This window comes from Ursus arctos, unplaced genomic scaffold (genome assembly GCF_023065955.2).
Source record: "Ursus arctos isolate Adak ecotype North America unplaced genomic scaffold, UrsArc2.0 scaffold_5, whole genome shotgun sequence".
Taxonomy (NCBI): domain Eukaryota; kingdom Metazoa; phylum Chordata; class Mammalia; order Carnivora; family Ursidae; genus Ursus; species Ursus arctos.
The window spans coordinates 44,409,487-44,426,704 of NW_026623067.1; the positions used below are offsets into that span (position 1 = coordinate 44,409,487).

The 17,218-nt window shown below is 40.1% G+C and overlaps 2 protein-coding genes across 2 annotated transcripts; both read left to right on the top strand.

Annotated features, from left to right (window-relative positions):
* The first annotated feature begins 281 nt into the window (after positions 1-281).
* MARCOL (MARCO like) lies at positions 282-6,765 on the top strand. Its single transcript, XM_048220728.2, has 4 exons — positions 282-381; positions 3,832-4,526; positions 5,471-5,592; positions 6,568-6,765. Exons 1-4 carry the CDS (start codon positions 333-335, stop codon positions 6,611-6,613), a joined length of 912 nt encoding a protein of 303 aa, XP_048076685.1. The 5' UTR covers positions 282-332; the 3' UTR covers positions 6,614-6,765.
* A 5,064-nt stretch (positions 6,766-11,829) lies between these two features.
* Positions 11,830-16,561, top strand: LOC123001070 (caltrin-like protein 1). The gene is made up of 5 exons (XM_044384216.3): positions 11,830-11,910; positions 12,345-12,421; positions 13,924-13,961; positions 14,889-15,007; positions 16,394-16,561. Exons 2-5 carry the CDS (start codon positions 12,355-12,357, stop codon positions 16,428-16,430), a joined length of 261 nt encoding a protein of 86 aa, XP_044240151.2. The 5' UTR covers positions 11,830-11,910; positions 12,345-12,354; the 3' UTR covers positions 16,431-16,561.
* Positions 16,562-17,218: the final 657 nt, after the last annotated feature.

Here is a 17,218-nt window from a genome sequence, read left to right on the forward strand (position 1 = left end):
ATTTACCACTTTCCCAGATGGATTTCATCATTTTTATTCCTTTCTATAAGATAGGTATCTGACAGAAGCATATTACATTTTGGATATTTATGGGAGTTGGGGTGTAAAGCTAATTTTAAAAATGGCAAATCCACTCAAGAAACAACACCTTCCAGTTTGTGAAAGTCACTCTATAATTTTTTTAAACAAAGTGACGGTGTTTAGCAATTAGGGTGGAGGATTTTTCAAATATATAACTTGGTGGTGATCAGGATGGTTTATTCAGAAAGCATCTACTGAAGAGTTCCCCTTACCTACATCCAACAACCGGGTCTGAAACAACTGACTGTAACATGAAGGCTTCCATTTTCCTTCCCTTCATGTGTGTGGCCATGTTTTCAGGTAAGAAAAGTTACGTTCGATGACTTTCCTTCCAACTCTCAAGGAATGAGAAATGTTGAGTGACTTAGTAATACTTTGACAGAAAGTGTTAAAATGACAAATGTCCATCAGACAGAGAAAAGGAAGGGGGTCGTTTCAGGCAGCATAAATACAGACCGAAGGCATAAAAGTAAGGACAAGGTGAGATAACAGTGAATAGTCTGGAGCAGCTGAAGAGAAGCAGAGGCAGGGGAATGGGAAAAGCAACACATTACACTGGAAAGAAAATGAAATCTAAAAGGATTATGAGAGTTTGTGAATATTTTCAAGCTCATGTTCCATAAAAAATATAGTTTTGCGTGATGATCTAGGGCTATGTGGTCACAGAGAAATAGGTTCAAACCGTGGCTTTTCAATTTTCTATTTCTGTCATTGGAGGCAACTCACTTAATTTTTTAGCCCCAGTTTTCTCATTTGTAAAATGAACATAACTATGCATTCCGAGAGGCTGTCGTAAGAGTCATGGATGCACCCACATTAGCTACCATTACCTGAGTTCTCCAGTGCCTGTCACTCATCTTGCCTCTCTCCGTTCCTTACCCCAATCCTGTCAGGTGGGTTGTTTTCAACGATGAAATTTCCAGCTAGGGCTATAAGTTTCTCTAGATAATAAATGACACAGACATTCTATATTTTTATAATATATATGTTGGAGAAAATAGATTTATGATACATATATTTATTATGATTATATGTTTCAGAGAAAAAAATGCATACAGATAAAATCTCTTCCTAGAACACAGATGTTCCATAATGGCACGTACTGGATCTCTTTTGAACTTGAGTGCCTTGCTGGATGACATTTCGTAGGTACTGAGCAGGCATTTGTTGATGGAAGAAAGTACAGGAATGCCCGATGCAGTGGGTCTATGGATTTGGAGTGTGAAGAGAAAAGAGGAATCAGGAATGCCTGTTACAGTAGAAAGCAATGCCAAGAGGGTATTTAGTTTGTAAAATCAGAAGAGAAAAATACAAAACGAAAACTGAAGATAATTATTTTGCAAAAGTTTAACTTTAAAAAACCAATGGTTAAACCACATTCTGATATTTTAATTCTCTTTTTTACTCAAAAATTTCAGCCCTGTTTTTATTTTTATAAACTTGGCTATGTGAGCAAGCTATATTCACCGCATTTTCATTAAATCATTGTTTGTACTGGTAAAAGAGGTGAAATACAATAGCTACTCATTGCTACAAGACCATTTAAATAAATTATGGTAAATTTAACAAATGAAATAGTATGTGGCCCTTCGGGAAAATAATCAAGGTGCTCTATAGATACTGATATAGAGAAAGCTCACTGCACTGCCGAGGGAGACAATGAGGAGAGCGGTGTATGATGTGCTAGTAATTGTGTGGAAAGTATATCCCCTTATATCTGTAGATACATAGAACATCTCTGGAATAATTCAGAAAAACCTAGTAAATGTAATTGTGTCCAAGGGGGTTTGGACAGGAAAGGAAGAGAAAGTTATTTTAAAGTATTTACCCTTTTGTATCTTTGAAATTAAATGTAATTTGCTTGTATGACCTATTAAAAAAAACCCAAATATAATTAACAAAGAAAATAGATTAGCTGATCTAGTTTTTACCATTTCATCCACATCTTTATTCTAATTGATTTGTTCTCAAAGTTAGTGCCTCTTAAGGAACACTGTTTGGTTCCTATAACTCATGCATATACTCAACTCTCTGCTGAAAATAATTAATTTCTTATCATTTTTCTGGCTATCGCCTATCCTTCTTATGTGTCACCTCCTCCAGGAAGGAGAGATGATGCCGTACTATCTGCCAACTTGACTCTGGGTCTATTGTCTAATTTACTTCTCTTATTACAGCATTGATCATACAACTATGAATATCTGTTTGCTTGTTTGCACCTACTATTAGACTTTTCAGCTTCTTGGGGGCAGAATAACAATGTTTATTCATGGCTGTGTGTCTAGATCTTACTATACTTCTGGCATAGTAATGGACTCTTCAAATATACTTTTTGTAAATCGAAAGGATGGCTAGATCCTACCCACAGACCCCACCCACACGACACCACAGTTAGTAGCCAGGTTACCGAGTGCCAAGCTCCTGAGCCCGGGTAAGACCTTAACCACCAGCAATGTAGTATACCATAGCATGCTCAATGGATAAAAATTAATGAGGCATTTGATTTTAGTTAAATTTACCTGAAGGCACAAGTGTGTATACTTGTGGAAATACAAAGCAAGCCAGTTGCAAACGCAAGTGAAACTCCAGGTAAAGACTAGAACCATCCACACTGAAGTGATTTCAGGTTATAGAAATTGAAAAAATTACCAAGGAAGTCTGTGAAGAAAAACAATGCAAGCCTGAAGACAACTTTTGAGGAAACCCCAAATTGAGAAAGTGAGCAGAAAAGGATAGTCATTAAACAGAAAAGGTGAGGAAGCCAAAAAGGAACACTTGTCCCAAACCAAGAACAAGAAACATAAGACCCAAAAGAATTCCATTGCACTCAACAGCTAGAAAGTTGTTCCATTTGCTTAGGGATAGTTATCTAAACCCTGCTTATTTTGGAATAGAATTTGAATAAATCTTATATACATGTATATGCGTGTATATACATGATATATATACGTATATAGTAATGGATAAACTTCCAAAACCAGTTTGAGAAACAGAGTAGATGAGTTATGAAACTTAGGTATTAAGAAATAGTCACAAAAAATAAAAAAGAAATAGTCACCTAATATCTACCATCTCCTTCAGTAGTTTGAGCACAAAAGAAGGAAACAAATAACCACCAGCGAGTAGGACTGATTGATTAATGCTATGGCCCTTATGGAAAATGGTGGACATAAAGTTGATGTTCTGAAGAGGAACGAAAACCACTGCCTTTGGAACAGGGCAGGGTCGGGGGGTGGGGAGGAAGAAAACACCTACAGAAAGCATATGTGGAGATGGAGAAGAGAATAAGGAAGGAAGGCTCATGCCTGGCAGGTTTTATGTCTGGAAAATTGATGACAACATCTTCTGTAGCATGAGGTTGAGAATACAGGAAAGTGTTCTGTGATGTAGAGAAAGTCTATAATAGTCATAACTCTAGTCTGTTTGATTAGTCTGGAAATCATTAAAAGAAATTTGTAGTATGAAGCGTGAATAATTCAGCTCAAGTAATTCAGACTCTGATTTAGAAATGGGGCAGGCTGGTTTCGCCCCATGACTTTTAGAAACTATGTAGTACAGTCAAGAAAAAAATGGAGGAACCAAAACATTAAGGTTATGAGAAGTTATGCAAAGCTTCTGTCTTGAGGTTTGATGAAAAACAAATCAAAGAAGCGTGCAATACATACTACATCTGGGGATGAATGCTGTTAATTTTAAATTCTCAAAGTTAAATAACTTTATTTTATTTTTGTGCTTATGGTATCATTCCAGAATCTTCAACTCAGATTTTGAAAACAAGTGTTTTTAAGCCACAAGAGGGTCCAGAACCTGCATTTATTCTAGAGAGAAAAAATGAAGCTAACCATCAAGGAGAACAACGGGAATCTAATCGGCAAGGAGGTAGCAACACACAAGAAAAACAAACAATATTTAGCCTGCAAGGACGACCAGGGTATTATAACCAGCCAGGGAAACCAGGGAATTTTAATCAGCAAGAAAGGCCAGGAGTTCTTAATCAGCCTGGGAGTCTGCAAGGGAATTCAGGAGACTCTGATCCAAAAGGGAATGCAGAAGCTTCTAATGAACAAGGAAAACCAGGATCTTCTAGCCAGCAAGGGCGTCCAGGGTCCTCCAGCCAGCAAGGGTGTCCAGGGTCATCTGGCCAGCAAGGGAAGCCAGGATCATCTGGCCAGCAAGGGGGGTCAGGGTCATCTGGCCAGCAAGGGAGTTCAGGGTCATCTAGCCAGCACGGGGGTTCAGGGTCATCTGGCCAGCAAGGGAAGCCAGGGTCATCTGGCCAGCACGGAGGTTCAGGGTCATCTGGCCAGCAAGGGAGTTCAGGGTCATCTAGCCAGCAGAGAAGACCAGGATGGTCTAGCCAACAAGGGAAATCATGGTCTTTTTACGATCAAGAAGAAAGAAAAAATGTAGGCAACCCTTTGAATGCCAATATAATGGAGCTTCAGGTTAGTGTTCATCTCTTTGTTTTTTTCCCTTTCCTAACTTACCTCAGCCATTCTATTTTCCAAGACTTGAAATAGTTAAAAGAATATACTGTACTAATTACAGATATGAGTGAGGAATGATAAATGTGAGGTAAACAATGAAGTTCCCATTAAGATCGTGAGATTTGAGGAGTTGTTCTACAAAACTGTTTTGGATGTAGTAAGTTGAGTGCCCAGGATCATTGTTAAATGGAAATAGGAGGCTGGCAGTTGGGAGAGAGAGAGACTGGCAAGTGAAGGCAAAGCACAGCAGGACTCAGGGAACACAGGAGTCATGGACGTGCAGCTGTTTGCACTGATGTCTCCCAAACATCATCTATTCACTCATTTGACAAGCAGTTCAAGAGAACTTACTATATGCACGTCTTGTTCTAGAATCTGGGGACACAGACTCCTATTGAAGATCCTCACAATCTCTGCTTGACATTCTCTCTCTCTGCCCCCCGCCTCACTCTCGTGCATGCTCTTTCTCTCTCTCAAATAAATAAATAAATCTTTAAAAAAAAATATGACCACATACGTTATTTGCCAGAATGACTTTTCCATAATTATTGTTTTCTCAGGCAGGGGAAGACTTGCTTACAAAGAATTAAAGTGGGGGCGGTCTGATATGTAATAAGAGCAGGGCTCTGGAGTCACATAATTCAGGGTTTGCAACCCAGCTTGGGTATTTAATCCATATCTTGTCTGGGGCTTGTCACTTAAATATACCGTATGCCTGAGATTATGCAATAGAGCAAAACTGACTCTTTTTTCAGTATTGTTATGTAGTTTAAAATAAAAGGATTAACAATGATTGGTTTGGTGCAATGCTTAATCAATAATTAGAAATAACTCCTTAATTACAATCTCAGAATTCAACTGAGTTCCCTTTATTTGCCTATTGCTCTTTCATATTACTGCAGACTGGCAAAATCAGCAGCAAGACCCCAGCTGGAAATACAAAATGTCCATCTATCTATAAGCCAGTCTGTGGTTCTGATGGAAAAACCTACGGGAACCACTGTGTATTCAATGAAGCCAAAAGGTAAGATGACCCTTTGTGTCTTTGTATCAGGAAGTATTATTCTGATCCAAAGGGAATAAAAGAACATTTTCCTCTGTGTCTCTGTAGTTTTCTCTCAATAGTGCTTTGGGTGTTTGTCCAAAGGAAACGTGAACGGTACTTAACCCTTAAACAGTAAATTCAGGCATTTTCTGAGAGAATGTGATACATTCAGCTTTTTAAGTAGGAATAAATTTATTATTGAATCATTCGTTTACCAAATATGTATTAAACTTTCACTATATACCAAGCATTGCTCGTGTGGAGGTAGAGGCGTGAGCAAAACACACAAAATTTCTTCCTGCTTCCATGGAGCTTTTCTTTTTGCAGTTGAAGTCAGGAAGCAAAATGTATCAGAAGATAAATAGGACTGCGAATCCCATAGATTACTTAATCTTGACTATTAAAATGTATTTTAAATTTAAATAACAGTATTAGAGATTGGATTTGGTGAGCTAGGCAAACATTTAAGAGTTGCACGCTTGTCCGTCCACAAGAAAAACGATAATTATAAGGCAGCTTAAAATGAGAACACCTGGCTAAGAAAGAGTTACATGCCTCAGCTTTCAAAATTAATGAATGTTCAGCTATAAAGGTAGTAATGAGGTAAAAATTATACCTCTCTTGTTTTTGATATTGAAGTACGTATTAAAGGCTCAATAAATCGTTCCTGCAGAAATAAATAAATGTTAAAGGTAAGTGTGCCCTATAGCCATAAAAGTTTGAGTGGGAAGAAACACAAGACACCTGTTATCTCATTTTCTGCATCAGACACCTAGCCCAGGGTCTATGAAGGACCAGCACGAAGTCACAATTTCTCAAAGCACTCAGTGTGAAACAGGCGAGCCAAAGCTTAGACCTGCTCTTTCCCGTGTGATTTTTAAATAATCTCATTTTCTCTCTGTGTTGGTGCCGCAATTTCTTGATCCTTAATTTCTTTCATTAACTTGTTTTCAGGAAGAGTAATGGAAAACTAAATCTGAACCATGAAGGGAAATGCTAAGCACTGACAGCAACCAAATTACCTGGAACCTCAAAATCTACTTTCTTTTAAGCAGTGGACGTCCTCGGGCATTCCACTGAGGTCAGCAAGAGTCTTACTGGTAGGATGGATCCTACATTATTTTCAAGTTTGTTTCACTATAAATAAAGTCAGCGCCAGAGTTGCTTTTGATTTCTGGGATCATTTATTTTCTAAACTTTCCCCAACTCGTGCATACAGAACATGGATTGGTTTATGCCTAACACAGGGATTAGGGTGAGAAAAATAGGTGAAAAATTTTTTTAAATAATCACAAGTTTTGAACTTTACATCAAAAACCAGGGATGTACTGTATGGTGAATAACATAATATAATAAAAATATTATTATGGAAAAATAATAAATAAATAAATAAATAAAACAACCACAAGTTTTACTTCTAGTTCAGTGTTTATGAACACTTCAAAAAATTAATGGCACTGATTTTCAAGGGATAGAGATAGAAATTTTAACCAGAGTCCCCTTAGGTAAGAAATGGTCCAGGATTAAGTAAATATATTTAGCTGCCTAGATTATATCCCCCTTGACTTATTTATGAATGGTACTGTCTTCCCTATGACATCACTACTCCCTGATTAAGTCTCTTGAGGATAGTCGAAATTACAGATATACTAGAAAAATCCCAAAGACTGGAAGAGACTTCAATGCGATCCATTGTTCTACATTATTCCTATCACCATTGTCCTGAAGAGTCACAGTCCCTAGACTGCCACCTGAAGATTACCTTGTACAGTATCAACTCTACCTCTTGGAACCAGCTAAAGCTTTGTATTTCTCAGGGCTGCTTAGTGAGAGCTACCTGGGAGGGAATGACAGTCCAGGCTGGGTAGGGTAGAGAGGCAAGCTGTTGTACAAGGCCTAAAGGCTTGGTACAGCTGATGAGAGGTGAATGAACCAGCTCCAGAAAATTTCCTTCCCAGTAAGAGGACATAGGAAGATAAGGTCAGAAAGACACAGGGGTAGGGAAGGGAAGGAGAATAGGAAAAGTCCTTCCGTACCATATGCAGAAGAAAGGGGACAAAAATTTTCAGGCAAGTAAATAATATGAACAAAGGCCTTGACCCATAAGGGCCATGGGTTATGTGATATGGTACATCTTTTCTGGGATCTGACAGTGCTTATAGAAGCACCAGAAAATTCAGGCCAGGGCCAGTTGTGTGACCAATTTTAATGATATTTAAATAATTTTTATTTCCTTCTAGAGGCCCTGGAAAAAACGAGAGCATTCTGAGCAGGAGTGAAATGAGTAAATTCCCACTAATAAATATGTTTAAATTAATTCTTACGTAACACTAGAAGCACCATACAGTGTTTCAAAAGAACAAACTGATTTACATAAAATGACATTAAAATAAGCTCAGCAGATATAAAGTAAATAAAGCTCGTTGCAGAGCAGTTTATAAAATGTTTCTATTAAATACAAAGCTCTGGTTTGGAACAGTGGGAAATGGTTGGAATGAAGTCCCAGAGGCAATTCTATGTCCCTAGTTCTGTTACCCCCAACTGGAGCTGCAGATTTATCTTGGTTACTTCTAAAAATGCTCCCCCCCCCCCCAAATACCAATGCCCAGGGTCTAATGTAGAACAATTGAATCACCATCTCAGGGAAGGAACCCAGATATTATTATAAAGCTCCTCAGGTGATTCTCATATCTAGCAATGTTTTAAAGTACTGAGATTCTGGCCATATTTAGTGATTACAGATTCTAGAATTCTTGTTTTCTTGCCCTAGTTTTTCGGAGCCTATCCAACTCCCTTGCTTGGACAGATTGTACATAGCTTATCTATCATAGGATCTATAACTAACTACACATTATTCCCCCCCCATTCACTTGTGCCTATCGGATCAAATGGTCCCCTACTCTGTGCCACATGAATAGCTTTGACGCCATGTGTAGAAGGCAAGTTCTCAGAATCTGGGTAGAATGAAAGGTACTCCAGTGCCTTACCTTTAGTATTTCTCTTATGTCTAGTTTCTTACACAGAGATCTTTAGAGGAGATTTCTCAACATAGTGCAGCTAGCTGAGGTGGCAAGAGCGACAAGACAAGCACAGTCGTCCTTTACCCTTTCTTCTTACTAGCGAGGCAATCTGTGGTAGGTTTTGGTGGCTTTTTATATAAGATGGCTTTCCTAATCAACAATAGCCAAACTATGGAAAGAGCCCAAATGTCCATCAACAGATGAACGGAGAAAGAAGTTGTGGTCTATGTACACAACAGAATATTACTCAGCCATCAAAAAGAATGAAATCTTGCCATTTGCAACAACGTGGATGGATCTACAGTGTATTAAGCTAAACGAAATCAGTCAGTCAGAAAAAGACAAATACATTATTATTTCATTCATATGTGGAATTTAAGAAATAAAACACATGGGGGCACCTGGGTGGCTCAGTCGTTAAGCATCTGCCTTCGGCTCAGGGCGTGATCCCGGCGTTCTGGGATCGAGCCCCACATCAGACTCCTCTGCTAGAAGCCTGCTTCTTCCTCTCCCACTCCCCCTGCCTGTGTTCCCTTTCTCTCTGGCTGTCTCTCTCTCTGTCAAATAAATAAATAAAATCTGGAAGGAAGGAAGGAAGGAAGGAAGGAAGGAAGGAAGGAAGGAAGGAAGGAAGGAAGGAAGGAAGGAGAAAGAAAGAAAGAAAGAAAGAAAGAAAGAAAGAAAGAAAGAAAGAAAGAAAGAAAGAAAGAAAGAAAGAAATACATGAACGTAGGGAGGAAAAAAAGAAAGGGAGACTCAACTATAGTGAACAAACTGAGTGTTGCTTGAAGGGAGGTGGGTAGGGGATGGGCTAAATGGGTGATGGGGTTAAGGAGGGCACTTGTGATGAGCACTGGGTGTTGTATGTAAGTGATGAATCAGCAAATTCTACTCCTTGATCTTTGCCCAAGACATCTTTCCCCCGCCTTAGGAAAGAGAGAGAGAGAAAGAGCAAGTGCTTGCACGGAGGGGCAGAGGGAGAAGGAGAGAGAATCCCAAGCAAGCTCCAAACTCAGAGCAGAGCCCAATATGGGGCTTGATCTCACAACCCTGATATTATGACCTGAGCCGAAATCAAGAGCCAGATGCTTAACCAAGTGAGCCTCCTAGGTGCCCCCTGAGAGAGCTTTCAAAGCCTGGTATGTAGCACCAAATCCCTTTGGTTTCTTCTGAGATGGGTGGTGAACTGGAGGAATTCAGTCTTTCATGAAATACTGGTAAATGTGAACTTCTCTTATTCTCTTTTCAACAGTATGAGGTTTAAAACACAAACACACACATTATTCAGTGACCCAGGGGAAGTTCAGGTATCAGTCTCAGTTGGTGTTTTACATGTTTAGCAAAATTCAGGCAACTTGCTGTTATTGCCCAAAATGGTGGGTTTCTTTGCCCACAATTTATGGGGCAGTGGCACTGGGCAGACTGCAAACTGTTCTCATTTTTTCCCTTCCTTTTCCCTTAATATCTCTATTATTTTAAAGATACAGTCTTCTTATCTTCCCTCTGAAGCAAGTTGAATAATATATTCATTTTTTTCTTCCTGAAATTTTCAACTCACACATGTAACGTCCCTTGTGCTGGAGAATTTTTTAAAAAAAGAAAACAAAAAGGCATGTGGCCAGCTGGGATTCGCAGGCCACCTCTCCTGCTCTTAATCTCTGCTGATGAGAACATACAAGAGGAGAAGACTGTTGGCGGGGGGCGGGGGGGGGGGAGGCATGCAGGGTTTCACAGTAATTTCAACTGTAGTCTCCTTTTTCCTCAAATGTCCTGCATCAGAAGAACGGACCTGCCACAGAAGACTCTGATGGTGCCTATGTCAATAATTCAAAAAGTTGCTCTAAGAATAATATTCACTTAACTAGAATAATGGAGGGCTTTCTTCACTCACCAGATTTTGTGTTCTTACATTAAACTGGAGTTGAATGGTGTTACTCTCAAAGTTTCCTGTCTGAGTGCTAGCTTTTCCCACTGCTGGTAAAAGGCAAATTACATTAGGGTGGCAAAGGTAAGCCTAACCCTCAACTGTGAATGCAAACTGCCTTCATATTTTACCCCTTACATCTAAGACATAGGAACTGTTACTCCCTCCTTTAAAATAAAGAAGTTGTATGTTAGAATATCGAAACATTGTGTCAAGATCACTCAGTGGTATATGAGAATTGAAAGCAAATCTTTCAACTGTCAAACTCCAGAAATCAGATGGTGAAGGAGGTTAGTTAATTAGGGAGACAATGAGTGATTAAATCTTACCCTTCTTCAAAGCCTGCAGCGTCACCCACTTACTTAAGACATTGCCCCATAGTCTCAATCTCATTTCTGTGAGTCTTCTTTTTTTTTCCAGGTTTATTGAGATGAAATTGACATACAACATTCTGCAAATTACGGCTGTACAATGTGATGCTTGGATGCACATATATATTGAGGAAGAATTAACACAGTGAGTTGGTCTCTCCCGTACCTACTATCCTTTAGGCTAGGTTCCAAAGCTGGCTACGCAGATACCCATCTGGGAGTTTTTCAAACATACCATTACCCAGGCTTCGTGTACAAACAGCTGATTCACAGTCTTGGTGGTGAGAGCAGACACGGACCAAAATTCTCCAGCTCATACCAATTCCTGGCTGGGAATTTGCACCATAGTTTTACAAGATGCTCCCAGTGGGAGAAACTGGCTCGAGGACGCAGGAGAACTCTGTGTCATTTCTTACAACTGTATCGAACCTATAATTATCTCAAAATAAAAAGTTGAAATTTGAACTTTAAGGAGAGTTTCAATCTAAAACAATCTTTGAATGAGTCTCTGTGCTCTAGTGTGGCAAATTGCTAAGGGTCTAGGCCTGTATCTAAGTACACTTCACAAAATGATCTTCTTGGCTGGCTTTGATTCTCTTGTCCTTTCCAACTCAATAGCTTGGAAAGCTTACATATATTTTCCCTATCTTAGGATCTATAGTTACTCGGATTACCCTTTCCCATCTCATCAGACGGGATTCTGTACTCATCAGATCAAATCGTCCCAAGCCTCCTGCTGAGAGAACAACCGGGATGTCTTTACCACACTGGGCACACGATACCCCCGCGTCTTACCAGTGGCGGATCATGTGTTTGGCACCATCCGGCTCCTCACCGCGAGGCCGGGAAAGGAGGCGGTTCTTCCGGTGGGCGTGGCTGAGAAAGACCGAGGAGCCGCACAGACGCAGTCAAGGCGGAGCTGAACGCCGCGCTCTCTCCGCAGCCTTCTCTGTCTCAGCTCAGTGAGGACGACACCACAAAGGTAGCCCTGGCGCGGAGCATCGCTCTTAGGCCTGCCCCGGGTCACTCCTTCCGGAAATAACCGTTTCTATGCTCTGTGGAAAAACCGGGACTCCAAGGTGCCTCTTTCCTTCAAGGCCTCGAGGCTCCTTGAGGGCTGTGGCAAACCTGGCCGCACGCGCCGCTCCTTCTTCAGTGTGCTGAGAGGATTTAATCCTGGGATTGCTCTCACATCTCTGGGACGCCTTTTGTTCACATCTGTGTCCTGTTGAATCTGAGAGCCGGGGGGGAAAAATGAGAATACATGGTCTACCTTAATTAGCCATCTAGGAATTAATTAATTAACTAATTCGGACTCTAGGGGCTTGGACTTTGCCAGTCTAAAACCCTCGTCTGGAAATAGGAAATTTGTCCATGTGCCATGTGTTAGAAACATGCCGAAATTTCTTTCCACAGACTTGAAAAAATGTCTCTCCTCTCATCACGGATCAAAGCTATTTTCATCATTGTCTTGGTGTTTCCTCTTTATTCTGGTAAGTTTTCCAGTTCGAGGTGAAATATTTCCAGTCCAAAGAGAAATATATCTTAGAACATGCAGGAAGCCACTGGGGTAATCCAGGAGGGAGGAGCTCCTTTGCAGCCTCTAAACTGATAAAGTGATAAGAGGCATAGTACAAGTGTCTTTTCAGCCTTTTTTTTTTTTTAAGCTTTTATTTATTTATTTGACAGAGATAGAGACAGCCAGCGAGAGAGGCAACACAGCAGGGGGAGTGGGAGAGGAAGAAGCAGGCTCATAGTGGAGGAGCCTGATGTGGGGCTCGATCCCATAACGCCGGGATCACGCCCTGAGCCGAAGGCAGACGCTTAACCGCTGTGCCACCCAGGCGCCCCTCAGCTTTCTTTTTTTAAGATTTATTTATTTATTTTGAGAGAGAGACAGAGCATGCCTGAGCTGGGGGGGAGGGGCAGAGGGGAAAGGAGAGAGACTCTTAAGCAGACTCCCAGCTGAACGGGGAGACCGACACGGGGCTCAATCCCAGGACCCTAAGATCATGGCCTGAGCCGAAATCAAGAGTCAGCTGCTTAACTGACTGAGCCACCCAGGCGCCCCACAGTTGTCTTTTTAAAATTGCATCAGTGGATTGCTTTTTCTCACTTCCTTTTTCGACGAGTGGAGACAGAATAGTGGGTTAGAATGGGCAGCAGAACTTGGCTCTTTGTCCATCTGTGACTAAAAACATGACCTAAATCCTTTTTTTTGTTTTTCCTTTTTGGAGGTCAAGTCCATTGTTGTTAAATACAAACCGTGGGGAGGAACGATCTCTTCTGGTTCTGCTGTTGGTTAATATTCTGGCTTCTTGATCACCCACTGAGGTCCCGAAGACAGGCCTTTGTTTAAGGAGAGACACATTGACTCCTCTGGTGAAGGTTATCTTTCTTAGAGCTGAAGGCCGACCATGAATTTCAGAATAAGGCATCTGTGTTGTACTGGGTAGGTGCACACATTTAGACCAGGGTACTGATTCTTTAAGTACTAACTGATTTCTTCATATGTAAGTGACATGCTCTACAGCATGGTCTTCTCAGTTTTGGATGTCTCAGCTACAAAAAAAGGAGAAAAAAATGCTATATCCAAAGTAGGATGTTAGGGATTATTAAAAATTATACATCAAATTATTTTTCACGGAGTGAGAGTAATTGGGATTTTGAAAATCCTAATTATTAAAAATATTTCCAAATTTGATAGCACTCAGTGAATTTTTCATTTTGCTAATGACACAAAGGCTCACCTCATTACTTGCAGGGTGTTGAGGAGCAATTCCCATAGGGTTCTGCTATTAAGAGATGGGTTCTGTTCACCAGAAAGACCATTCTTCCTACTCCTCCCCAACCCGCTCCTCTTTGTCTCTCTTCTTCTCCCTCATCCCCCCACCTCCTCCTTCTTCTCCTTCTTCCTTCTTTTCTCTCCTCCTTCTTCTCCTCCTCTTCCTCTTCTTCTTCACTTTTAATGATTTCATCTGTTTGTTGGTTGCAGAAACATCTTTCGCACCTCTGACTGAAGTCGGACCTGTGGTAAGTCAATAATGGTGAAGTTGTAAAAAATAAAATACTTGGTTTATTTTATTGTAAATTTTAGCAACAAAATCCGTCAAACAAATGTCCAACAGAGATATCTTTCAAAAATTAAAACAAAACAGTGTTATTTTTACACTAAAGTCAAGAAATAGAAACATAGCAGCCACATAAAACCGTTTGCTATTATCTAGATAATATAAAAATATACATATCCCATTACACAAAAATGCAGTTAAAGGGCACAAATATGTCATTCGAGCATCTGAGAGAGGTCAAATGGTGTTTACAGTAGAAGTGTTCATTTTAGCAAAACAAAAGGAAAAATGAACCAACCAAAATATACACTTTAAGGGTGGATCAAATATGATAATTTCCATATATACACAGAGAGGTGAAAATTAAAGTACATATTTAAGTATCTGAATAAACAGAGTCACAGAGGAATTTCAGAAGCAGATGATAAAAGCATGCACACATATTGTTTATGGAAATTACCAACACTGTCAACACTAAACAAATTGCATTTTTATCTGTATGTTTTACACAGACACACACACATACATAGTGAAATTATCAAGAAAGGTAAGGGAATGATAAATAGAAAAACTTCAGCTTCCAGAGTTTGGAAGAGAAAGATGTGAAGGTAAGTGAGGATGGTGGTCACTAAATTAGAAGAACACAGTCAGCCAGTTCTGTGATCTTCTGAGAAAGTAATAGCAGGTTTGTAAAGACATTTTAATAATATCTTATTTTCTAAGGGGCATATGTGTTCTGTTTTCTAGATGTGAGTGTTACAGATGTTACCGTTTAAAACTACATATAGACTATATTTTTCCAGTTTTGACGCATAGCATTTCATATGAAGATTAGAGAAAATTCTAGAGTTTCATTTCCTGATGAATTTTGTTGTATCTCTCTGTTGAGATGCCGAACTGTGCACGATTTTCACCTGGGCGAGGTGATTGCACCAGAGAATGGGATCCAGTCTGTGCAAGTGATGGTGTAACGTATGGCAACACATGTATTTTCTGCAGGGAAAAGGGGTAAGCACACAATAGTCAATTTTTGCTCTTCAAAAGTATGAAGAAACCATCACAAAGTGATGGCAAAATCCGTGTTGCTGATAACCTGGGCACAACATCTATAGACGGTAACTGTAAGATGTCTGTAAAAAATTAGGGGCCACACTTGTACCTTTTCCCAAAGTTCCTGTTTCTGAAAGTCATTTTGTATTTGAGCTCTCACTATAATTTTGCTTGATACTGAGCAAAGGCAGAAATCAATTCATTGAACTGTATTGTGAATTACTAAGGGCAGACTAGCAACCAGTATGATGTAATGCCTGAGCCCTGGTGCAGAATGATAGATCTCTGTGGTGGCCATGATCCTGACCCCTGCAGACCTCTCCTTACAGAGGGCATACTCATGCATGAACCTGAACTGATGTTTGCAATTTGAAATCCATCATAATGGGCCCATTCGTGCTAGAAAGGAATTCCTCTAATGGTCCTTGTCTCATAGCCTCCGTGACAGTCTCCAGATAGCCTCCATGGACAGCAGGGCATTCTCAAGCATTCTGACCAAATCTCTCCTCCTGTCCCCTTCATTCTGAGGAGTTTGCCGTCTAGCACTCTGGCCAGCCTTCCCACCTCCCTCCTCATTTTCTCTCACAGGTGTTTCCTTTCACAAATCTTTGCACATTCAATCCCCCCAATTGGCGTCTGTTTCCAGAGAACCATTAAGACCATCTCCAGTATCTCTTCTCTCAGATTGGGGTGCATCCCAAGACTGAGTCAGAACTCAGCATGTAGGAAGAGTCAAGTAGCCTGATAGGGGACAAGTACGGGCACGAGGACATGAGCCACACCCTAAGAGCAAGCTGAGCCCAAATGCTTCCAAAGTGGAGGACAGCCTCCCCACGATGTGCCACGTTCAGATCCTCCCTGTTGAGAAGTACTTTGATATCGTCATGTTTCACATCCAAACTACATTCTCCATGCTGATTATGTATATTACTGCACCATAGAAATGGATCCAATTTGTTGCGCCAATAGTCAAATTTATAGCAGTGAATTTACTGTCTACAGTGAGATGACGCAGGGAGTTTAAAAGATCACTTTTTTAAATAAAATTTTTATTTTAGAATAAATTTTGACTTCCAGAAAAAGTAAAGACATAGTACTGATTTTCCATGTCTTTTATCCAGCTTCTGCTAAGGTTACCACCTTATAGAACCCTGGCACATGTCTCAAATCTAAGAAATTAACATTGGTATATCACTATTAACTAACCTATAGAATTCATTTGATTTCACCAGTTTTTCCATTAACATCTTCCTTAACTTTTTTTTAGTATAGAACACTTTATTGCTTCCCGACAACTCTTTAATTTCCTTTTTTTTCTCTCTCTTTCTCCTGCTTTCTCTACAGGAATAACGTATATTTTTCACGTTTTGGTACTTGTTGAATATTGATTAAACTGCCCTTCAATGAATGTGTCATCACATTTTGTGGTACAGTCCACAGATGATTAGAATATTCTCAATCAGAGCCTGAAATTTATAGATGACCAGGTGCATCCTATGAACAGAAGATAAAATACAGAGCATTTAAAATTTTTTCCAACTCTGAGATTCTATGATTTCAGGACTTTTAATTCTTTATGTTCAATTATTCAATGATAATTTGAAACACTAATGTCTCGATTACATGTTTGATAACATGAAAAGTAATGTGATTTAAAATAATAAATATTTCATTCATTAAAATGTTAAATTGTTGTCATCTTTATTAAAATACCCTTTATTCTTTTTTTTTTAAAGATTTTATTTATTTATTTATTTGACAGAGCAAGAGACAGCCAGCGAGAGAGGGAACACAAGCAGGGGGAGTGGGAGAGGAAGAAGCAGGCTCCCAGTGGAGGAGCCTGATGTGGGGCTTGATCCCAGGACTCTGGGATCACGCCCTGAGCCAAAGGCAGACACTTAACAACTGAGCCACCCAGGTGCCTCTAAAATGCCCTTTCTTTAACTGGGTAGTGAGTAACGAGATATGCATACTTTGGGCAAGTATAATCAAAGCGATATATTCAGGGGCACCTGGGTGGCTCAGTTGGTTAAGCGTCTGCCTTTGGCTCAGGTCATGATCCTGGAGTCCCAGGATTGAGCCCCACATCGGGCTCCCTGCTCAGCAGGGAGTCTGCTTCTCCCTCTGCCCCTTACCCTGCTTGTGTTCTCTCTCTCGTTCTCTCTGTCT